This window comes from Clarias gariepinus, chromosome 16 (assembly GCF_024256425.1).
Source record: "Clarias gariepinus isolate MV-2021 ecotype Netherlands chromosome 16, CGAR_prim_01v2, whole genome shotgun sequence".
Lineage (NCBI taxonomy): Eukaryota > Metazoa > Chordata > Actinopteri > Siluriformes > Clariidae > Clarias > Clarias gariepinus.
In genome coordinates, this window is record NC_071115.1 from 31532454 (window position 1) to 31557500 (window position 25047).

The 25047-nt window shown below is 43.6% G+C and overlaps 1 protein-coding gene across 1 annotated transcript in view; it reads right to left on the bottom strand.

Annotated features, from left to right (window-relative positions):
• Positions 1-25047, bottom strand: part of LOC128544524 (voltage-dependent T-type calcium channel subunit alpha-1I-like) — a 110526-nt gene that overhangs the window by 29006 nt on the left and 56473 nt on the right. The window contains exons 8-18 of the mRNA XM_053514698.1: positions 21175-21502; positions 19039-19523; positions 11539-11690; positions 11062-11247; positions 9526-9643; positions 8828-8983; positions 5027-5111; positions 4281-4441; positions 3406-3903; positions 2628-2728; positions 919-1042 (exon numbers count right to left, since the gene is read on the bottom strand). Of these exons, the coding sequence (XP_053370673.1) occupies positions 919-1042; positions 2628-2728; positions 3406-3903; positions 4281-4441; positions 5027-5111; positions 8828-8983; positions 9526-9643; positions 11062-11247; positions 11539-11690; positions 19039-19523; positions 21175-21502 (2394 nt within the window). The remainder of the gene's footprint in view (positions 1-918; positions 1043-2627; positions 2729-3405; positions 3904-4280; positions 4442-5026; positions 5112-8827; positions 8984-9525; positions 9644-11061; positions 11248-11538; positions 11691-19038; positions 19524-21174; positions 21503-25047) is intronic.

The following is a 25047-nucleotide window of genomic DNA, read 5'->3' on the forward strand; positions in this document are numbered from 1 at the left end:
TGCTCATACAATATCAGTAATATTTATTGTTTATGTTCATAAACTATTTAGTTTTTGCATATTAATAATGCACAGGTCTATAAGCATTACTAGGTTAAATTATTAATCAGTTACATAAATCATGACGTGATATCGGAGGGGGAGGGGTTATGATGTGACTGACAGGAGAGATAGAGAGAGAGAGAGAGAGAGAGAGAGGATGCCCCTCCCATCCTTTACAGGAAGACAGCTCTGACGTCATCATAAAGTTGTGATGGAGTCAGAGAAAGTGTGACATACACACACACACACACACACACACACACACACACACACACACACACCGTGACCCTGAATACAGGATAAAGCAGTATAGAAGATGAGTGATGATCCAACAGTAAAGTGAAATACATAGACATAGAGTTACCCTTCGTGGTCTTTACAGACTCCTCATAGAGAACCGTTGTACATCTCTAATGTTTAAATAGTTGTTGTTATTGTTGTTAATATTGATGTTATATATTTTTTATTATTGTATATATGTATATATGTTATTTTTGTTTATTTATTATTTTTATTTTATTTATTTATTATTGTTATTTTATTTTGTTTATATATATATATATATATATATATATATATTTTTATTTTTTATTTTTTTTTTTTTTTCTTTAATTAATTATTTAATTTTATATTTTCTTTTTTTGGGGGGGAAATGACTATTTTGTTTATGTCTAACTAATATGATATTCTTTCATATCTAATATGTTTATACTGTATAGGTTTATAAATTCAGATTAATGTAATTAATGTTTTCTAATGGCTTTGGCAACAATGTAATACTTTTGTTAACATTCATGCCAATAAAGCTCTTCTGAACTGAACTGAACCACAGCATTACAAATTTGTTAGCGGTTAGCATTAGCATGTGGGTCGTACCAAACTGCCTTGGAGGATTTTGGGTCTCTCCAGAGCCACAGTGATGCAGTTAGAGAAGATGAAGGCCAGAACCACGTAGTCGAACAGCTTGTGGGCGATGATGGACTGGCACATCAGTCTGAACCTGAACACACACACACACACACACACACACACACACACAATCAAAAGGTCAAACACATACACACACACAGGCACATACACACTGCACCACCTGAAAAAAACCTCCTTCCCTCAGGCCTGAAAGTCGTTCATAACGTTATTAAAAGTCTCAAAGTCACATCACTGACTAATTTGCATATTCATAGAATCATCAGGATAATTTGCATATCAAAATGTATTACAAGGCAAAAAGGAAGCCAGAGAGAAACGCTGAGCGGAACAGAACTCTACAGAGAGCGCCAGAGCCGCCAAAACAAACCGAGGAAACAAAATGGAATAAAAACGAGAAACAAACAAACAAATAAACAAACAAAGTAAATGGAAAGATAGAACATTCAATAATAACACAATGGACGTTTAGTTACACCAGAGCGATCGTCAGACCGCGCCTCAACTGACATGACTGAAGGGAAACAAGTGTAATATATAATACACAAAAAACATACAAGTATATAAGAATTATTTGTGCAAAATTAAAATAAATCACAGACGGCTCCGCCCAGGTCACATGACCTCCAGTCTATAGGACAGTATCTGACATGATGCTCTGCTCCCTGTTCCCATAAATATGCTTTATTAACCCTTTATTAACCCTTTATTAACTCTTTATTAACTCTTAGTGAAATAAAAAGTGCTTGAAGTACACACACACACACACACACACACACACACACTTGATGCTTAAAGGTAAGAATAACTGCACGCTGTCGTCCTAAAGCTGATCGATAACCTAATGAAAGGCATCTCCTAGGAACTGACAAGCTATCACACACAACTATTGATTCTGTGTGTGTGTGTGTGTGTGTGTGTGTGTGTGTGTGGGTGTGTGTGTGTGTGTGGATCTCTAACCTGAAGCTCAGAAGATGAAGCTGTGTTGGGTGTAACTCACCCTGTCGCGCGCTCTCACGCTTTATAAATAGTGTTTATCTTTTATGAGCTCAGTCCTGAATCTCACACACACACACACACACACACACACACACACACACACACACACACACACACCACATCTTGTCTAAAATAAATACATACATAAATACAGGAAGCTCATTTATAAACATACGGTCTCGTCGAGGCGAGACGGTCGCAGGTCGAGACACTCAGGTGTAGCGCGTGAGACTCGCACCGCGCGCTAAATCAGCGTCCCCGACGTCCCCGAGGCTGCGTGCGGTTTTTATGCCTGAGATTAGTTTCAGCGTGACATGCGGTCAGAGTCTACATTCAGATACAGGATTAATAACTGAACAGTAATTTCCTCCAGGATTTAATCAGTGACGCTATTTAATGTAAACAGATACAGTTTTCCCACCAGGAAGCTAGGGGGCGCAAACTTTTGCACTCAAACAACACAGTTAAGCATTTTCTAAGCTTGCTGATGTACACATGTGACTATATGTATTAATATTAATAATAATAATAATTGAAGTGTAATTACACACAGCGTACATACGGAGCATTACACCGAGTAAAACATGCGCGGGATCGACGCGGTTATTAAAACGCTCCGTATAATCACGACTCGTTTACGCTAACGAGTAGAAACTGACTTGTTCTGAGGGGAGAAGAGAAAGACGCTCCAGTCCTCTCTCGTCTCACACCAGTCAGGACGATAGACTTCCATCATCTTCTGGATCCTGAAGCACAAACTCTGCACAGAGACACAGAACAGAAAAGCAAAAAATTTGTTTTTAATAAACACATTAATAAAACCTGCCCCCCCCCACTGCCCCCCCACCCCCACCTTTATTAAGCAGGAGTTTGTAAATGAGACTTGAGGTTAATTCCTCTGCAATTAGCGAACGCTGAGGAACGTATTCGTGCTCTGAACGGCCGCGCGGCGCGGCGTGACTCCCGGCAGAGGAGCGCAACGTTGTTCTGTAATTACGCGCAAACACGCGAGTGGCTGTAAATTAAAGCGCACGAGCGCTCCGCCATCTGTTCGCTCTCCTCCACAGCACGTCCATGAATTATTCAGTGCGATTGTTTGGTAGATAAAAATCGGTCATTGTTCTGAAAAAAAGAAAGAACTTGCCTCTTGGGTGACACATATCATTAAAACTACATTTTATAACATTAAAAATTAAATATGTTATTTTTTTTATTAAAAGATATAATGTTGAATGTATTAATATGTGTTATATATATATATAATTAATAAGTAATAAACCACACCCCTTCCACCCTACTGCGAGTGTAAATATTTACATGTGACTGTCGGTTGTGTGTTATTTTTATTCGTAAACACGTAAACCCTTAAAAAGCTACTCAGTGGTAATTAACACACAACACATGGTCTGGCGGTGATGTCACACAGGCGTCACTCACGTAGTCGATCTCGTCCTCCAGGTCGTCTCGGTCTTTGCGAGTGTTGACTTGCGGATAAACTTCGCTGAAGATCTGCTGCTGCGCCGCCGGCGTCTTGCCGTTACAGTCCAGATGTTCGGCCGCTCCTGTCGGTCCTCCTGAGAAGCTTTTCTTGCGCTGGCGTGAGTGCAACGAGGTGGGCGGAGCCCCGGGGACCTGGAGCAGTTCAGGGAGCTCCAGAGAGAGAGCGCGGCGATCCCTCTGGGGTACAAAATGTCTGGAGAAGAGCGGAGGAGGAGGTGGAAGAGGAGGAGGAGGGTGTAGGGGAGGAGAAGAGAGGAGGGATTCGTGCTCAGGTTGGTACGAGTGAGGGCCTCGCACCCTCAGACTGCCCCCTGTGCCCACCCCGACGCTCCGGCTCGGCCGCCCCACGCTGTTCCAGCTGGACCTGCGGCTCCACGAGCCCTGAGGAGCCGGAGCCGGCTGAGTCCAAGTGTACAGAGAACCTCCAGCTGCACACTGCGGAGACGAAAACCACAAAAACATTTACACAGAAACACACACCTCTGTTTATATTCACACTTTTTTATTATCGTAGAGAAAGCCGTCCTGTTTTATCAATGATCCTCCTCTCCAACAGCACAACGATCATCGACTTTAACACAACAGGTCGCTTTCGGATTCACAAGTGCCTCTCCAGCTGAGCGCTGTGTGTATGCTAATGCTAATCTGTGGGTCCAGAGCACTAAGTGCTAGGTAAGTGCTGCATTAAATGCTAATCCATGCAGACAGAACGGACGGCTAATTACCGCGCGCTCTCTGGGCTGCTTTAAGTGGCATGTGGTGATTTTTATAACTCTGTGTCTTTTACATTTTTTTGCAGGGCGAGTGTTTACCAGGGTTCTCTGCTCCAGACCGGTTCTCCCAAGGGAACTCACACTGTTCTTCCTGGAGCCCAGAGCGAAGCTTAGCCGCTCAGCGGGGTACACTCCGAGGGCGTTGGGCATCGGCGCCAGGTCCAGGTGCCCGTTAGGGGTCAAAGTGCAGATTTTAGGATCTGGGTGAAGAACAGGAAGAATGTTTATACGGATCAAACAGGATGATGCTAATGATAATAAAACGCTAATTCTGCTTGCACTGTGCGCTACGATAAACAATCCCACTCCACTCATGTTACATGTAGTAGAGCTCAGTTTGGCCATGAAAACCTTTACACACAACTTTACCAGAAGACTGAGTGGAAATACTGTAAAATACAGGAGGTGAAGGGCAGAATGTAGAAACTAATTCCATCATTAGTAAAGCAGAAGATCCAGAATTAGAGCAAGAGTTTCATACAAAGAGGAACCTGCAAAGTTTAAAACGTCATGCTTTCCATAAGCTCTGAACTTTTCTTAAATGCTCGTAGCTGCACCATCTAATGGTCAGGAGGTCCATCTGCAAGCATCGCTTCATTTACTTTAAAGCTGAGACCATTTCTGAAGTTCTTTATGTGATAATTAAACAAGCTTTAAAACATCACCACTGATTAGTTAAAAAAAGGTAAAACAAAAACAGAGCAAAATAAAAATGAGAATGTTAGACTGAGAGTGTTGCGCAGATGGCATCTGGAGTGACGTTAGAGATCTGCAGCTCTGCGCACCTGACAGCTGGAGAGGATCTTTCTCTTTTTCTTCAAAGTTGCAGGAGGAACGGTCATCGTCTGAGTACGATCTGTTAGCGTCACCCTGTTTAACAACAGAGATAAAGAGAGAGAGAGAGAGAGATAAAGAGAGAGAGAGATAGAGAGGGGGAGAGATTTCAGTGAAAAACACTAAACAGCGAGTGGAGCGGTTACTGTGGGTGTTGGTGTGTCCGTGACCTGGCTGTAGAGATGTCTCTGCCCCACTTCCCCACTTACCCTCACCCTCCACCTGCACGTCTCAGAGGTAGACCACAGCCTGAAATCCCACTTCCTCATGCTCCCTGAGGAGATAACCTACTCCTGCTGTCTGACTACCTGCATCATGTGCAGCCCAAATTAGAAGCCAAAAAAAAATTATCAATTCAAACCCTGAGAGACGCAGGGCCGAGCACTCACCAACAAACTGCAGAAGAGCTGCAGATCAACCTGAGTGATCCCGTAATCATTAACCCAGAAGTTCATGCGCCATTACCATAAACATGGGGGAAAAACCCTGTTGTCTGGTGGCCGTCCTTCGCTCAAGGATGTATGGCCTTACACCAAGTCATGTAAAGTCTGCCAGAGGCTCAACAACAGCAGTATGGGGTCCAGTGGCTACCGGAGTTCTCCTATACTCTTAGCTCCGCCCATCGTGAAACACCGGGGACACCCTCAGTGGAGCTATCGCTTGGCGGACCACTCAAGGGACCACTGGCTCGACGCATTGACTGTCTACCCACTCCTGACCAAGCAGCATCTGCTGTCACAGCCCAAGAAACACAGTGGAGGAAGAAACACACCACCCAGTAAGTCAAACAAGCCAGCACCAGCAGGTTCCAGCGGGGCAAGGCGCACATGCTACTGGGCAAACTGGTTTGGCTAAACGCACCCACCCTCCTCTGCACAGCAAAATTCTCTATAACGGGACCAAGAAATTACACAAATTACACTCAGTGTCATGAGGCAACTCACTAAAACCCACATGTGATTTTTATATGTGCTAATACAGAGGCTTTCCTCTCACGCTTTAAGCTAGTGGTGGCGGCGGCGGGGGGAGGGGGGTATCTATGGAGCACAGCCACATCTAAGGGCACTTTATAGGGTGTAAGTAAGCCAGCTCAATGTTAAAATAAGCTGCGTCGCCTTATTAATCATGCCAGAGAGGGTTTTATTTGCCTACAGACGCTGGTGCATTGTTTCCCACTCGAGCTCTCGCGAGAGTCGGCGGCCAGACGGCACGGGAAAACGGTGACGTATACGGTCACCTGACCTGCATGTAAAGCGTGCCCGGGGAATGACACTGTATCTCTGACTATAGAGATACAGCGCTGTGTTTTAACTTTTAACAGAGTACAAAGAGTCCTGCGAAGACGGTGCCTTGCGGGTTTTCCCTCGGTCCGCAATACCTTCGTAAGAACACTCTTGGTCCCGGTGGGACCGATTCATCTCTCTTCACACACACTCTTACAATAACCTGGACTTTGGACATTCTACACACACACACACACACACACACACACAGCTTTAATTTGTATACATTTTGTAAATATTGTTTTCTTTGTTTTGGTGCACCCTTCATTTATTTTTTGTATAATACACTTTTGGGTTTTTTGCTAATTGGTCGTTGTGGTGTCCTTCTTGTTCACGGGTTTTAAAGCATCTAACCGACACCAAGATAAAGATCTCTCGTTTAGTGTAACTCAGTTCATCTAAATAATCTGATCGTTACAATGTTATTCTGCTTTATTTATTTATTTATTTAACATCACAATACAATAGAAATGATTTTGACATTACAGTACATTACAAAATCTAGAACTGTTTCTCTAGAGAACTGTATGGCTGAGTGACTTTCTATCAGGATAAAATTCTAATGTCATAATCAGTGAAGCCTTAAGGAACCCGTAAGGACCTGTTACTTTCTACGAGTGTGTGTTACTGGGTGCAGTCGGTGTGCAGTGTGAATGTTTGCTTATTCATTATTTTGTAAAATATTTTTATAGAACACATTTAAGTGGATAGGAGCCTTTAAATAACTTTTTTACTAAGAGTCGATGACTGGGGTTTTAATTTTGTGATTGTGATTATGTTCTGTGATTTATTTATTTTTACTTTATGCCAGTGATTAAAGTCATTAGTAAAGCAAACTGACGTACAGTAAATTAAAAATCTGATGTGAATCTAATCTGAATCAGCGCTCAGAAAGCAAATTGCTGTAACGTTATAATGTCAAGTTATTATATCAACTAACAAGTGAATTTGGTATTTAAAATGTAATCATATAGCACTTATTTTGTGAATTTATTTTAAAGCACAAAGTTTAACTTTATAATAAGCATATAAAAATACCTGAAATTAATTCAAAATTTAAATCCTGATTGGCTCAAAGTTTTTATAAATAAATAATAGTTATTTTAATAAATTATCTGCTGCTTTAAATTTGATGATAGTTAATTAAATTTTTAAAGTTAAAGTGCTTATATTGCTTAATGAGTCTCTTAAAACACGTTTACATGTATGCAAGGCCAAAAAACACTTTAGTTTTCCCCGAAAAAATAGATTTAATTTTCCCCCATTTCTAAATGATTCGTAAATGACTCATGTGAAGCAGTTGGAAGATTCAGTCTGTCTAAACCCCGCCTTTCTGTGAGGTCTCACTGCTGTGATTGGTCAGATGGCGCGGTGATTTATGATTGGTCTACCGCTACATCGTGTGTCGGAAAACAAAACGCCCATGACCATAACTGAACAACGGCTCTGGAGACGCGTCAATACATAGAAAAGATGGCGTCGGTTTTACCGCGTAACGACCAGCTAATTTTATATTAACTGTGGCTACAAAAATCCAGAGGTCTTTTATCTTTGTATCGGTGTTGTGTTAAAAGGCCGGTGAGCAAAAAGGACAAACACAAACAAGTAGATAAAGTAAAGGTGTATTATACAAAACCAAATAAAGTAAACGAAAATGGTGCACTACAACCAGACAAAGATGTAAACAATATTTACAAACTATATATAATAAACGGTATGTGTATGTGAACGCGAGTGAGTGAAAAATGTCTGAAGTCTGTGTTTATTGTATGTGTGTTATCCGAGTATACCGAGTATAGTTCGGTCCCACCGGGGTTAATGAAGTCCGAGAGGCCGATGACGGAGGGTGAGAAGTCCGGGGAATATGTCCAGTCAAAGATAATACGGTTAAAAAATCTTCGCAAGAAAATGATCCACAACAATCTCTCCTTCTCTCGTCCAAACAAATCACTGCAGCGCTGCTCCATCATTACTATTGTTTGTGACGTAGAACGTGGGGAGGGGCATTATGCAAATATGTCACGGAGTGACGTGGATCCGTAACAGAGTAAAAATAGATTTGCTAACGACTCGTTTAGGCGAATGTGAGCCGATTCTTTTTTTTTATAGACAAAAACTCCATTTATGGTGCACTGTCAGCGTCACAGATAGTGCAGATAGTTTATGTTCACATACAGCTACATGACACACTGCATGAAAGAAAATATTTGAAAAAGCATAACAGGACCTCTTTAAGCCTTTGCGGAGTTCGGCATTTTCTATTTTTTTTTATTACCATGTAATATTTATTCATTTTTATATACAGTATCTGCTGTTGAATAAAGACTCATTTTTAAGAAGGAAAGACATTGTGAAGTCGTGCGGCGCACTGAGCAGCGTCTTGGACCTGCAGGTTTGTTATATCCACTCCCTGTATGTTCTCACTGCACAGCCCAGTTACCCAGAATGCCTGGAGAGCGAGCGGCGTACCTCAGCCTGGAAGCCCTCCACCAGGATGGCCACCAGCAGGTTGAACAGGACGTAGTTCCCGAACGTCATCAGGGCCACGAAGTAGAGCGCGGCGAGCGGAGAGGTGGAGGCCATGCCGTTATACAGAACCATGTTCCAGTCCTCCTGAGTCAGGATCTGCACACAGACACAGAGAGGAAGCAGGAACACACGGCCTCAGTCACGTACGGCACGTGGAGTCGCTGAGTAAACTCATGTGAGGCCATCGGATCAGGAGTGTGTGTGTGTGTGTGTGTGTGTGTTATTAATCCATATACGGATGCTGACACTGAGACCTGGACGATCAGTCGATAGCGATGCACAGTGCAGACTCGTCTACTATAAAAGGGATGTGTTTTTAAATGAACTGACTTTAACTGAAGGATTTTGTGAGAAAAAAAACAGCAGGAGAAATTTTAGAGCTAAAGAACTCTGAGCCTTAACGCACAGATCACGCCCACTCTAAAAATAATATGGTATAAATTATACATACATGCATTACAGTAAAAAAAAAAATCTATTTCTTTCAAACATCTAATCAAAATCCAATTCCAAAGTCTTTTTCTGTCTTTCAGGTTCCAATCCTGTTCCTTCTTTTCTTTTTGATATCAGTTTGTTTTTGTTTTTTCAGGTTTTGAGCCCGGGTCTGATCCTAAGTGCCGTCCCTGTGATGTTTCTACCTGAAACACAGTGACGATGGCCCAGAGCAGAGAGTCGAAGTTCTTCCGATCAGGAACCGTATCCCCAGCTTCCGTCCTCAGACTGAACTTACAACCGAATATGTGCATCCCCAAAATACTGAAACAACAACAACAACAACAACAACAACACAATTAGGTGATTCTCAGCTCTCTTTTATTTTCTTAAGATTGACATGCACTATTATATGTACTCTATAATAATAATAATAATAATAATAATAATAATAATAATGAAATCAATAGAAATAGAAATAAAACATCAAGAAGTGATTCTACATTATTTAATATATTTTTTATTGTTTGTACAATATCAGTCAAAAGTTTGGACACAAGTTTGGATTTATTTTCTACATTCTAGGACAATTCTGGATTTTATTAAAAACGATGAAATAACACACACGTGACATTCAGTCATTAGGAAACAACACTAACAGCTGGTTGTTATTTTAAGACATGAAGGTCAGCTGTTCTGGAACAGTTCCTACAAGAACAGTATCGTGTCGAGTGCGTTTGTAAAACCCATCATGATGAACCTGTCTCTCATGAAGACCAAAACTGAGCTCTGCTGCAGAGGAGACGTTCATTTAGAGTCACCAGCCTCAGAAATCACCAATTAACAACCAGCACCTCAGATTAGAGCCGTTATGAAGCTTTACAGAGCAGAAGGAGCAGATAAACATCTCAATATCAACTGTTCAGAGGAGATTATTGTGTGTTTGGGATAATAAACACCTTCAGTATTGTTTTACAGTGTAGAGAGAAATAAACATCAGGAACGACCGTGGAGTTAGAGAGGGGTGTACAAACTTTAGAGCGGTGGTGTAGATGAGTAATTTTTGCTGTGCACGCAGGTGTGTAGATGCTGTGCAGTAGTGAGTTGTGTGAGCTCAGTGTTTAAGTGTCATAAATCTGAGGCTCGTTTAGACGAGTGTAAATTCATCAGGGTTCGGGGACGCGGCGGTACGAGAGGGGAGAGACGGATGGGCCGCGCGGTTTAATGCACTCAATCCGGTGTGGGAACCCAGCTGTCTGTGAGCACTCAGCAAGAATTGCAGCACTGCAGGGTCGTGTGTGTGTGTGTGAGTGTGTGTGTGTGTGTGTATGGGGGATTCAGTGTTATTATATTGGCTGCCATTCATCTCCTTCAGTTCTCTATGGGCAGCAGCTAATATGCTTGTTTTCTCTCTCTGAGACACACACACACACACACACACACATGCACACACACACATCATATCATGATGGCTATATCGTAAACCTCTCTATATTATATATGGATTGTTTTCAGAGTCGGCATCTTCGGACTGAGAGTTACGTCAATATTTACATGAGGAAAGTTCAGACTCGGGTTCTGTGGCTGCTTAAGTGGATTTCCTGAGCTTTACTCCGCTGACATCACCTGGATGTTAGCAGAGTGAATCTTCACACCAGTGGTGCTGATCTGCTAGGCTTAAAGAGAACCTTAAAGTTCATTGGGACACATCAGGTGACATGTTTAACCGCACACGTCCTCACCTGAAGATGAAGATGAAGAGCATGAGGAGCATGCAGAAGGTCGCCACATTGTCCATGGTCTTCATGAGGACCACAAGCTGCCGGCGGAGAGCGGGCATGAAGCGCACCAGCTTTATCACCCTCAACAACCTGAAGGTCCTCAAGACGGAGAGACCGCCGTCCGACTGGCCGATGATCTCACACACACTGACACACACACACACACACACACAAACACAAACACACACACATATTTTTAAAACCTCGACTCAGCTCAATATCTGCTTTTTTATGTATACAAAGTGGTTTAAAGAAGTAAAAGATGACATTCCGTAAAGTTTACAATGACTTTATGAAGCGTTCACTAGGTCCATTCTTTATTTCGCTCATCAGTTCATTAGGATTTTATTGTGTTTTATATCCTGACGTGTGTAAAACACCTCACAGAACCGTCTGGTCAGTTTAATAAGAATTTACCCACATTATACCTTCACCCACCTGATGATGACGATGATGCCGTCGAAGATGTTATACGGGTTCCTCAGGTACTCGAAGAAGCCGAACGCCGTGAGTTTGAGGATCATCTCTAGCGTGAACATGCTGGTGAAGACGATGTTGCAGACCTCCAGCACGTTGGTGAGTTCCTCAGGCTGAAGGAATGAGAAGATCAAGGATGAGAAGAAGACAGTGGAGAGGAAACGGATCCATGCATTATAACCTTCACTGAGACGCAGCCTCTGTGATGTTGTTGTAAAGGCCTTTATTCTCAGACATCAGGTCTCACCTGTATCAGCGAGAATTCTGCAGAATGCTGAAGATAAATGAATTAGAGTGTGTACTGTATGTAATCATTCATAACATCAGTGGAAGGAGTCTCCAGTGTCAGTGTGGTGTAACAGGCAGAGGTAAAGCTGTGACTGCAAGTGACTGTAAGAGGATAGGGTAAAGGGTAAGGATTAAGGTAAGGTTTAGGGGTAACAGTAAAGGTTATGGGGTAAGTGTAGGGATGAGCGGGTTAGGGGTTAAGGGGTTAGTGTAGGGATGAGAGGGTTAGGGATTAAGGGGTTAGTGTAGGGATGAGAAGGTTAGAGGTTAAGGGGTTAGTGTAGGGATGAGAGGGTTAGAGGTTAAGAGTTAAGGCTTAGTGTAAGGGTTAAGGGGTTAGTGTAGGGATGAGAGGGTTAGGGGTTAAGAGTTAAGGCTTAGTGTAAGGGTTAAGGGGTTAGTGTAGGGATGAGAGGGTTAGGGGTTAAGAGTTAAGGCTTAGTGTAAGGGTTAAGGGGTTAGTGTAGGGATGAGAGGGTTAGGGGTTAAGGGGTTAGTGTAGGGATGAGAGGGTTAGGGGTTAAGAGTTAAGGCTTAGTGTAAGGGTTAAGGGGTTAGTGTAGGGATGAGAGGGTTAGGGGTTAAGGGGTTAGTGTAGGGATGAGAGGGTTAGGGGTTAAGGGGTTAGTGTAGGGATGAGAGGGTTAGGGGTTAAGGGGTTAGTGTAGGGATGAGAGGGTTAGGGGTTAAGGGGTTAGTGTAGGGATGAGAGGGTTAGGGGTTAAGAGTTAAGGCTTAGTGTAAGGGTTAAGGGGTTAGTGTAGGGATGAGAGGGCTAGGGGTTAAGGGGTTAGTGTAGGGATGAGAGGGTTAGGGGTTAAGAGTTAAGGGCCAGGGGTTAACAGTTACCGGGAAAGTTCTAGTGAGTTAAAGTAAGAGTTTGCGGGTTAGGGTTAGAGGTTGACAGTTAAGGGTTTAGTGAAGGGGTGAGGGATTAGGGGTTAGGGATTAGGGCTTGTCAGCACACTCCTAAAGAGTGCTACAACTGAAAGAATAAAAATGTTGGGTTTCATTGATTCTGAAGCCACAGGTTAAACTGAATCCTCCAGCCTCCTGATGTCAGAGTGTAATTAATGTCACGCTGTAATTAAATATTAAGAGAAACGCAGCCTGATTGCGTTATTAACTCCGGAAATCTCTCACTGATTAACACTCATTAGATATTTAATCCCTTTTTAAAGAGTGTGCACTTCTAAGGGCTGTAATTTGCAAACGCTGAATAGATTAATGTTCTGCTTGACACAAAAACATGATAAAAACTCTTAAGTGATATAACGACATTAATTAAGAGTTAAGGGAGGGAGACACAACCACGCTTGTGGTAATAAATAAAGATGCGGACGTTAATCTTTAGACGTTACCAGACAGTAAAATTGCATTGATTTGAAACATTATTTATTTACAGTGATCCCTCGGCATACGAACGACCCGCCTCGCGGATTTTAACCTTAAGAACTGAAACTATTCCAAAAATACCTCGACATATGAGTGAACAAACCGAGCCGGGCCGAGTTTAAGTTTAGTGTAGGATTTAGTCTGTTAGAGTCACTTTCATTTATTTAATTTCGGTTTGGTAAAGTAGCCGGTGCCAAGAGGAAATTAATAAATTGTTTTACTCAGAAGGCCAATGCATGTAGTGCCGGTCCCAGGCCCGGATAATGGCAGGGTTGGGTCAGGAAGAGCATCCGGTGTTAATCCCGCGCCAGGCTTGTGTGCGGATCGGACGCTCCGCCGCGGCGACCCCGTGCCGAGAGCAGACGAAAGACCAACAACAACTTTCTATTTTTGTTTTTTATCTTTTGAATTCCGACTAACTAAAAATTAAAAAGAAATCGTAACTTCCATCTTTAAAAAATCAACAAATAAAAAAAAATCTAAAGAAGTCTAAAAGACTCCAAAGCAAAAGTGTTCAGAGAAAAAAACATCACTGTTTAAATATACAAGAGGACCTGAGCTGGAATTTTATTTCTTGTTTATCTACATTAAACGATACGAAAAAAAAAATAACACACACACACACACACACACACACACACACACACACACACACACACACACACACCTGACCTTCACCACCTGAGAGTTATGAGCTGTGTGTGAGACAGGAGTCAGGTTAAACATTTATTACAGAGGCAGATGAAGACGGAGTGACGCAGCTCACAGACAGAGAGAATGTGTGTGTGTGTGTGTGTGTGTGTGTGTGAGAGAGAGAGAGAGAGAATGTGTGTGTGTGTGTGTGTGTGTGTGTGTGAGAGAGAGAAAAAGAGAGAGAGAGAGAGAGAGAGATGTGTGTATTGTGTCAGTGTATCAGACAAGAGAGTGAAATTCTTTTGTAGATAGATATGAAAGAAGAAGGGCAGATCTCCCCCCTCTCTCCCCCCTCCTTCTCCCTCTCTCTCCCTCTCTCCCTCTATCTCTCTCTCTCCCTCTATCTCTCTCCCTCTCCCCCTCTCTCTCCCCCCCTCTCTCCCTCCCTCTCTCTCTCTCCCTCTCCCCCTCTCTCTCCCCCCCTCTCTCCCTCCCTCTCTCTCTCTCCCTCTCGCCCTCTCTCTCCCCCCCTCTCTCCCTCCCTCTCTCTCTCTCCCTCTCTCCCCCTCTCTCTCCCACCCTCTATCTCTCCCTCCTTCTCCCTCTCTCTGTCTTCCTCTTTTTCTGTCCCTCTCTCTCTCTTTCTCTCTTCCTCTATCTTTCTCCCCCTCTCTCTCCCCCCCTCTCTCTCCCACCCTCTATCTCTCCCTCTCTCTCCCTCTCTCTCTCCCCCTCTCTCTCCCACCCTCTATCTCTCCCTCTCTCTCTCCCTCCCTCTCCCTCTCTCTCCCTTCCTCTCTCCCTCCCTCTATCCCTCTCTCTCTCCCCTCTCTCTCCCCCTCTATCTCTCTCTCCCTCTCTCTCCCCCCCTCTCTCTCTCCCTCTCTCTCTCTCTCTCTCTCCCTCTCTCTCTCTCTCTCTCTCCCCTCTCTCTCCCCCTCTATCTCTCTCTCCCTCTCTCTCCCCCCCTCTCTCTCTCTCTCCCTCTCTCTCTCCCTCTCTCTCTCTCTCTCTCTCACTCTCTCTCCCTCCCTCTCTCTCCCTCTGTCTCTCCCTCTCTCTCTCTCCCTCTATCTCTCCCTCTCTCTCTCTCCCTCTCTCCCTCTCTCTCCCTCTGACTATCATCTCCTCCTCTGATCAATATCCCTGTATCGATGAGTCCGAGCTGAGATGTGAAGGACGAGTGAAAACAGAAGCAGCAGCAGCACAGAGAACATGGAGGTGATGCCATTTAAAGCAGCAGAGATATCGACGCAGCAATCAGACACCCTCTCTCGGCTCCAGTCCCTCCGTCTCACATCTTCTTTCTTTATCCCTTCCTTCTCTTTCTGTTTTTTTTTTATCTTCTGCTTCGTGATATTTGCTTTCATTTCCTCTCCTCATGTTTTCTCTGCGGTCTTTTTTGCTTTTCATTCTTTTCATTCATGCCATTTTCTTCTCTGTCTCCTCTCTTACTCTCCTGCTGCCAATTTTAAAACTCTACTTTAATTTTCTACTTTTTTCTTTTCCTTTACTTTGTTCCTATAATGTCAGTAAGGTTCACCGTTTCCTTTCCCCTGTTCCCGTTTAATTTCTTTCCTTATCCACTTCCCGATCACTTCCCGTTTCCTTCACCTTCTTCCTGTTACATTCTCTCTCTCTCTCTCTCTCTCTCTCTCTCTTATCCTGTCTCTCTGGTCATTTCCTTTTCCTTCTCTTCCTCCTTCCTGCTCCTCATTTCTCTCGTCTTCTGTTCGGATTCCTTTCCGCTCTCCGATCCTAAACCTTCTCTTCTCCTCTCTCTGTGTTATAAATGGATCTAAGCTGTTTATTTCCTGACTGCTAATCTTCTGCTGTAGCGTACGTATCAGAATTCACTCAGTCAGCAGCCTGGCACTGGGAAGAAAAGAATAAAAAAAACCCACTCCAGCTGCTCCGTACACATTTGTAAATATTACAATCTTCCCAACACATTTCTGGTTTTTCTTCTGTTCTGCGTGATAATGAAGGTTTCGAGAGCAGGACTGACTCACGCTGGATGATGTCATTCATCAGCACAACAGTAAGGTACAAATTATTTTCCAACAGCCGAAACCTTGCACCGAGGAAGGAAAAAAAAAGGATGCAGAATTGCCATGTCTGTGTGTGGGCGAGAGAAATGATCTGTAATGTTCGACTTGTTGTGGGGGTGAAAATGCTGCGTAACGAAAGAGTGCTCTGCTTCTGGTTCTTCTACATCTCTCTCTCCCCTTCTCTCTCGCTCCCTCTCTTTCCAGAGATTTGGTATTTTTAGTCTCTTCAGCTTAAGAGAGGAGAGAATAGCGAGCTACTGCAGGAAAGAAGGAGTGAGGGGGTGGAGAGAGAGAGAGAGAGAGAGAGAGGGAGAGGGGGAGAGACAGAGAGAGACAGGATGCAGAGATGGAGAGAGACTATCTGGACAGATTATGATGTGGTCCCTGGTCTGATTCGTCTTTTCATCCTGACCGAACGGCTGAGACACTCCAACACTAAGCGTAAAAACAAACCTCAGAGTAGAAAAGTTTCAGCTGCAATAAATATTCTGTTCCGACACCAAACACTTCAGGAGCCTGAAATACGTCCCTCAACCACAGCGACTGGTTTTAGTGCTGCACTCTGCTAAGTTCTCCCGCTCTCCACTGGTCTCCTAATGATCCAACTCTAAGGGCATTTTCACATTAGACACGATTGCTTCGTACCGCGCCCAGAAACAATTGCTACCCCCCATTACTCCCCCACCCCCATCCCCCGCTGGAGAGTGATCACATTGTTTTTTGTTCTCCATTCTTGGGTAAGTTTGCGTATTTACCCCTCCGATACAGCATGGGGCAGTATGCATCTAGTTTGTGAGCCGGCATTAAATCCAAGAGAAGGAGAGATGCCAGGGTAGACTGTAGACCTCTTCAAGTGGACTTGGGCATGGTTTCTGTGTGCGGAACGATTGTGTACTCACTTTAAACCAGACTTTGGGGTTGAGTGTGCTCAGATAATGTGAAAATGCCCCCAATCTCTTACTTAGCTCATGGTTTGCTCACTGCTTATCTTCCACCGTTCTCAGAGAAGCACTTGAAAACCTCGACCAAATCCCATAGAAACGTTTGGTAGCGTTCATTCATCATGTAACTGATCCTGTACCAGCTTCCAGGATCAGTTTGGGCCTCTCCCTGAGAAGCTCCTCCCTGCAGGACGAGTCTGTAGAGCTCTGTAGATGTCCTGATCAGTTCAGCTGCCTCACTCGTTATAGTGCGTCTCCTTGTCTGAGAGAGAGAGAGAGAAACCTGGCTCTGGTGTTTTTCTGTTTGAGAGAGGTGTTAGGAGAAACCATAGCCTTAATGCTGGAGGTGGGAGATCATATTAGAGCTGCTTTGACTTGTTCACATAGGAAGGAACTTGAAAATGTTCTCCTTCCTTATGTCCACACCACGGAGTGTAACCTTTATCGACGCTGTGTTTTTCTGGTCTCCCACCGCTCCGGTTCCTTTTCTTTACCCCTGAATGTTTCGCAAACCGGTTCACCCTGAAGCAGTTTGGTTTTAAACTGCCAGGAAGATTGATGCTTTTTTCTGACAGACATTATTAGATCTTTTCTGACCAGGTGGGAGAGATGAAGACCGTGGCTGTTATAAACCTGTCCAGTCTCACTGCAGTCATCGTTGTGTCAGTGACTTTAGGGCATGTGTAATGTTTTATGCCCTGATTTCCTCTCCGCACTCCAACCAATCCTCACCGACTGATGAGCCCCTCGAGTGCTGTAACAGATGTGCTGTGGGTGTGTTTGCCTCCTTTCTGTGTCTAAATTGAATTCTCCAGTTCAGTACTAGTTCCTCCCGTTATCACGAAGGATTTGCTGTCACTCTTTTGTAGAACATTCTGTATTGTGTTCCCCCTCACTGCCATTACCGTAAGTATAAACAGTATAAAAGCAAACTCCTCCCTCTTTATTGCTGCCTGCACCATTAAAATCCTCCCCTGCTCGCTCTCTGTTACTGGTGTGCTGATTTGACCGAGTATGCTGTAAAAAAGTTTTGGTACCCCAGCAGTGACAGCAGCGCTGTGACATCACATTGCCCAACACAAGTCTTTTGTAAAAAAAAAAAATATATATATATTTCTGTTACACCATTTCTCATCCTACTGCTCTTCTGTTTCTATGCCTGGGACGTTTATATTGAAAGACTCTGTTGTTGGCTTCTCCACTGGAAGAGCAAGAAAAAACAAGAAAGGACAGGAGTGCAGAAAGAGGAAAGCATACAGAGCGATGTTTTTATCTGTACTTTCTTTTAGCAGTTGATGCTGTTGACCAAAGCTTTCATCCAGAAACTCTGCTGATCTCTGCAAACTACGACACACTGATGGCTGACCCCCCATCTGTCTGACCACTGGCACTGCACAACGCCCCCCGACTGACTGACCCCCACACTGCATGGATCCCCCCAACATTCACTGACCCCTAGGGGTCCCAAACATGAACCCTGAAATCAATTAGGACCCCCCCCCACCAACTGTTTGAGTTGACCCGCCCACTGTCTGCCCTCCCCCTGCTGCTCCATGTATTTAACTGTGCTAATGCTGATTGAGCAGTTCTACGCCTTCTCCTGTAGGTGTCTGACCAAACCTTTGGGTTACCTTGGGTACCTTTGGGTTTCTCACATTCCCCCCCCCCCCCCCCCCCATATATATGTTCACCATCTATCTGTTCACCATTCACCTTTTCATTACCTGTATTTCTTTTGATTACATTCACACTGTTCACAGTTTTCCAGAAGGAAGACCGCTCCTGCTTGGTGTCCTCATTAGGGATAAATGGGGAATATGACACACTAACGTTTGTTGCTGTTGCACAGAGTGGAGAAACAAAACAAAGCTCTCCATTTTAATTCCATCTTTAATCAGCCAGCGCATGGGTTCCTTTACTTAACCATGGCTTTGTTTATCCTTGTTTATCCAACACACTGTTTTCACCTCCAACCCACTTTCCTATCTGCAGTAACACTAAACAAAACACCGGCTCCACCAAAGCCCCTGTGCTCATCTCGCGCTGCACCCTGACATTCAGACTTTTTCCATAAACGCACTTACAACCTGTCACATGTCTGCCTCGAATTGTATATAAGCTAGAAGCTAAGGGTTAAAGGTCATATGCTTTACCTGGTTGTGGTGTTCGATGCCCATGCTGATGGTGTTGATGAGGATGGCGATCATGATTCCTCGGTTGAAATATTTGCTTTCGACAATGCTCCACAGTTTCACTCTCATCTCATCCCACAGGTCCTTACATTTCCAAAAGCAGGACCGCCGCTTCTTCTTTTTCTTCTTCTTCCTTTTCTTCTTTATTTGACCATCCACTTCCTCATCATCCTCTTCCTCAGTCTCACCCTCCTCCTCCTCCTCCTCATCCTCCTCCTCTTCATCTAGTCTGTCTTCTAAGTGGTTCTCCTCCCGATCTGTCTCCTCCAGTGCTCCATCACCTTCCTCACCATTGGCTGAGTCTACCCCTGGCCCCGCCCCCTCCCTGATTGACAGGGCTGTGCACTCAGGACAATCTTCAGTGTGGGGAGAAATAGAAATAGGTATAGAATTATCCAGAGGGTGGGGGCTGTGGTCCATTTTACTGTGGTGTGGACAGCGAGACACTAGGAGAAAAGGGGAATGAATTGATATAAATAAAACATAAATTGAATTGAAAAAAATAAAAATCTGTAATCAAATGTCTCATCTGCTGGCACACAACAAAGGTCGTATTTACTCTTTATTTAACTTTAGTAATCTCAACTGACGTGTCTAGTACATATATTGGGCTTCATAAGCTGACAGTAATAAATATTGGTAGTGCTACAATGGGTGATGGGTTTTGAGTGGTCCTGGGTCTCTGTTTTGTGTTCTTGCGCTAGGGTAATGCTAATACTAATAAAATCCACCAATGTGTTTTTGCTTTGTTTTTGTAAGATGTTTAAAACTAAGGCTTTTCCTGTGTTTGTATTCCACCATCTTTTCCTTTATGACAGAAACAGAAGCACAGCTGGATATAGCAGGCAATGATGAGTAGCTGCACTGGGGATGGTGGCACTACTATCCATTTGTTTCTCCCAGTAAAGTGTTTATCTGGATAATCCTACCCCTTCCTGCTCTGGTGTGAATTTTACTGGACAAGGTTGGCAGATCCCAAATCTAAGGAAATAAGAAATGGCTCAGGTTTGTTCCGGCCTGGCTCACTGGCCCGACACATGAATGGGTGGAGGACCCCACAACTGTTTGAACCCCCACTGTGTGACCCTAGCTGGCGTTCCCCAAATGTCTGACCCCTATCTGTCCGCCAACTGTCTGACCCCTGCCCTGTCCGCCCACCCTAATGTCTGACCCATCCACTTTCAGCATGGGCGGGCTTTACCCAATGAGTCAGCTGAAGTGGCAGAGCATGCCCTTCTCTGTGCCATACTCTGACTGAATCATGCCCTCCACTCCACTAGAGTCACACCCTGCATGGTCTGAGCTATGTCCTGCATCTCCATAATAATGCTGTACACCGCTGCAGTCGTGTCTGACACCATCATCGCCATGTTCAGGCCCGGCTACACCCTCTGGCACAGAAGACTCCCTGCTGGCTCCACCAGCCGACTTTAGAGACAAACCCTAAATGATCCAATGAAGCCCTTTTTACCCCAAACAACTTTTACATCCCTGTTCTATTCTCTATGCTTCTGACATGATGTTGGTTCTGTCTCCACCCCTTGTTTTGTGATTGGCTGATTGTCCTAATGTCTGCTCCTGGATTCTTCCGTTCAGCGTTGCAGATTTATTACTCAGTTTTTCGTTTCCAGTTCTCTAACTCCCATCTGCATTCTTGTTCTGACCATTACAGACTCTCTAATGATACATTAGCATCAGTCTATTAGTAGCAGAGCTCAAAAACAAATCTCCAGTCTCCACAAAACAAAAGGACTAAAGAGGAAATTAAAGGCTATTAAACCACAGATCAATGCAGCTCATTAGTGAAATGAGTTAAACCTGGAGGTACTGTAACTGGACGACAGCTTTAAAAGAGGATTACTTTTATTTTCCTGATGACAAAAAAGTCCTGGAGAGCTGTGAGTTTTGTGCATTCATATTTGCATTAATATTTTTTATAACTCCTCCTGTTATACATCAACTGTGTAACAGATCAGCTGACCCAAACTTTTACAGTCTTATGACGGGCTTATAGAGGTCGAGTGTACACATAGTGCAGTGCTGTGAAGTCCTACCCCGAACAAAAACAAGGTTGTTCATGTGAAACAAAGCGCTCACCCTGAGAAGAGCGATACTGGCGATTCTCGCCTCCGTTGGCTTTGACTCCTCCTCTTCTCCGACCCCGCCCTCCCCCGGGAGGCGGAGCTTTACCTCGGAGTGTGTAGTAGAGGGCGACGGAGCGGCGCCGGGCCTTACGCAGGACGTGACACACCAGCTGGAAGAGCTCCTCGTAGCAGTCGCCCGGCTCGGTGAGAGACGCCAGCGTGCTGGAGGACAGACAGCGGGCTCGCTGCTCCTGCATCAGCTGATGTTCTCGCTGCTTCGTCTCCGAGAACTGCGTGGCGATGACCACCAGGCACAGGTTAATCATGAAGAACGAGCCGATCTGGAAAAGATACAACATGCAAGATGAACTTCAGGACGTAACGTTTCCTTAAGAACAGCAGAAACTTCAGATATGTGTAAATTAATCAATATAAAAATTTCTTTATGAATACAGATTTATATATATATATATACACAGAATATACAGTATGTGAATAAACCTTAACATTCATATCTTTTTATATTTCATTAAAAATAATTTATATATATATATATATATATATATATATATATATATATATATATATATATAAAATACACCTTTTTTAATTGACATTTTACATCTATTAAAAAATTACCCAAAAAACATTTAAAAGATTTTATTTATGGAATCTAAATAATTACTTCTTAAAAAAAAATCCAAATTTAATAAGAAACACAGAAATAGACCAGCAAAACATCAATTTTTATAGAATCTCAAATCTGTCACTTTAAGAAATCCAAAGAAAGAAATCTAATCTTGTGAATTTAAATTATTGGGATTTAGATTTTATTGTGTTAGAATAATTAAATATAAATAAAAGCAAAATAAAAGTAAATTGAATAAATATATGTGTAGTAAAATACAGTATAAGTAAAATAAGCAGTATAATGAAATAAACTTAATAAAAGTCATCTGTGTCACAGAGCCAGTATTAAACTTAATAAAAGAGAAAGACTTTATTTAAGTACCTTTTATAAATAATTATTTACTCAGAGTTGCTTTTCTGTCAAACATTGCTTATATCTATTTCCTTATTATTTATTTACACAAATTAATAATTATTATCTCTAGATTCTGATCTCTAATCCGGGCGCTTATTAGATTTTAATCCCTGTTTAATGTGCTGTTGGACGGCTCAGATCAGATCACGATTAGATTATTGATGTGTGTGGACGCCGTCGCCGTGGTGATGATCAAAGGAAAAATCACAACACGCCTTGTGTGTACGTCGAGCGCCGTATGAGTTACTTAAACAGATCTGAGGTTCCGCTCGCGATCAGAACTGTGTTTGTGGAAAAGGAGCTTCTGAAACTCCAGGAGGAGGATGAGGGTGTGTCAGGGGGGCGTGTCAGGGGGCGTGTCAGGGGGCGGAGGAGAGGAGGAGCCGCGTTCAGGAAACCATCTGAAGATGTTTAGCTCATTTAGGAGCTCATGACCCGTCGGAGACCCTCAGAGCCACACAGCACCAAATAATACCTCACTCACTCACTCACTCACTCACTCACTTACTCACTCTCTCACTCACTTACTCACTCTCTCACTTACTCACTCACTCACTTACTCACTCACTCACTCACTCACTCACTCACTCACTCTCTCACTCACTCTCTCACTCTCTCACTCACTCACTCACTCTCTCACTTACTCACTATCTCACTCACTCACTCACTTACTCACTCACTCATTCACTCTCTCACTTACTTACTCACTATCTCACTCACTCACTTACTTACTCACTCACTCACTCACTCACTCACTCTATCACTCACTCACTCATGCTAAAACTTACTTACTCTCTTACTCACTCTATCTCTCACTCACTCTCTCACTTTCTCACTCACTCACTCTATCTCTTTATCATTTCCTTTATCACACTCTCACTCACTCTCTCTCATTCACTCACTCTCTCACTCCCTTCACTCACACTTGCTCCCTCTTACTTACTCTCTCACTTACACTTTTACTCACTCACTCCCTGATTCACTCTCTCACTCATTCCCTCTCTCATTCCCTCTCTCATTCCCTCCATCACTCTCTCAGTCGCTCTCTCACTCACTCAGCCCTTCATAACCGTGATTACTGAAGTGAAGAGTTACGTCTCATGTTGCTCACTTAGATCTCTACTGCTGGCTGACAGTGTAACCCCCCCCCCCCCCCCCTCCGACACACACGTGTTTATATAATGACGTGAGATCTAAAGGAAAGTGATTTCTGTGTGATTCAAGAGAAATGCTGTAGAGATTAATCAGAGAATTTCACAAAACACCAAAATGAGACTATAAACCATGCTGAGTATTAATGCTGTTTACTGTTCAATGTGTGTGTGTGTGTGTGTGTGTGTGTGTGTGTCACCATGTGGCTGTAACAGCAGGTGTGTGTGTACAACATACTGTAAGTGAAGTGTGTAATCTCTCAACTCCACAAGTGTAATCAGGGTTGATGGGGGGCAGAGGGGGGGTGGTGGGGGGGGGGTCCTCGGGGCAGGTGGACCTGTCGCTTATCTTTCATTTTATTTGGTCACCTTTCTGAGCAGATTCATTCTCTCTGTCTCTCACACACTCACACACTCACACTCACACTCACACACTCACACACACACACACACATTGCTCTTTCAGCGCTCTCCCTCTTCTCTTATCTCCTTCACGGCTCGCTGCAGCACAGAGCAGTAATTAGTGACATTCACCGCAGGTGTGGATCAGATCCCCCCCCTGCCCCCCCCTGCCCCCCCTCCCTGTCCCGCCCTCCCATCACAGACCAGCGCTCAACCACGCCCCCACTATCTGTTACAACCAGACGCTGAACCCCTTCTTAGATTTGCTGCTGCATGGATATGACGCTTTAACTACATTTAATGAAGTGTGTGTGTGTGTGTGTGTGTGTGTGTGTGTGTGTTTCATGACAGTGATTTATCATGAAGTTATTTATCTTTAGAGCATTTCCACATCAGGGCCCTGTTATAGTTCCCAAGAAAACTCGCTCCCGAAGTCTGCTTCATGTTGATCAGCGAGAACACAATCACCCCGCGCTCTAGAACCGTACCCGTGTCGTCTGGCAGCGGTGGTCTCGGGCACAGGACGGCGTACCTGGACATGGATCTAATCAGGTACGGAAGCCAATCGTACGTGAACATGGAAATCATCAGTGCTGTCTGACGTCTCTTCAATCGTCTCTGGGCGCCGAACAAATCAGTCGTGTCCTAATGTGTCCCAACGGCCAGAGACACTGGGGAGTCGCTTAAATTAACACACATCAGTGGAAAACGCTTAGGCAAACACACAGCGTGTGTGTGTGTGTGTGTGTGTGTGAGGAGAAGAGACAGAAACAGAGAGTGAGGAGATATAAAGGCTGTAAGAGGATGAGAGGGTGAGCAGGCCGCCCTCGGGCCGTGTGACGCGAGTGTGTGAGGTCTGAGCGATGAGGGTTTATCTTAGCGACGCCAAGCGCAGGGTGACGGATACGGCGGGACGCTACGCTATTAAAGACCATTTTAAAGATGGAGTGTGAGCCGAACGCCAGGCCATCAGCGCTGAGTGCCTCCGCTCATAACACACTCCATTCATATCACTTTAGAGTGTGCACACACACACACACACACACACACACATACACAGCTTTAATCACAAGAAACAGGCGCATCACACTTCTCAGAAAATCCGGAAAAATATTTAACAATAAAATTTAATTAAATAAAATAACACAGGAATTAATATTATCCTCATTATATCTTTTTTAAATTTATTTTATTATTAGAAACAGTAATAAATATTTTTTTGCATTTTTTTTTATTCATAATAATTATGATGCTTTTATTGTATTTCATTCTTCCTTTTTTTTCCTAT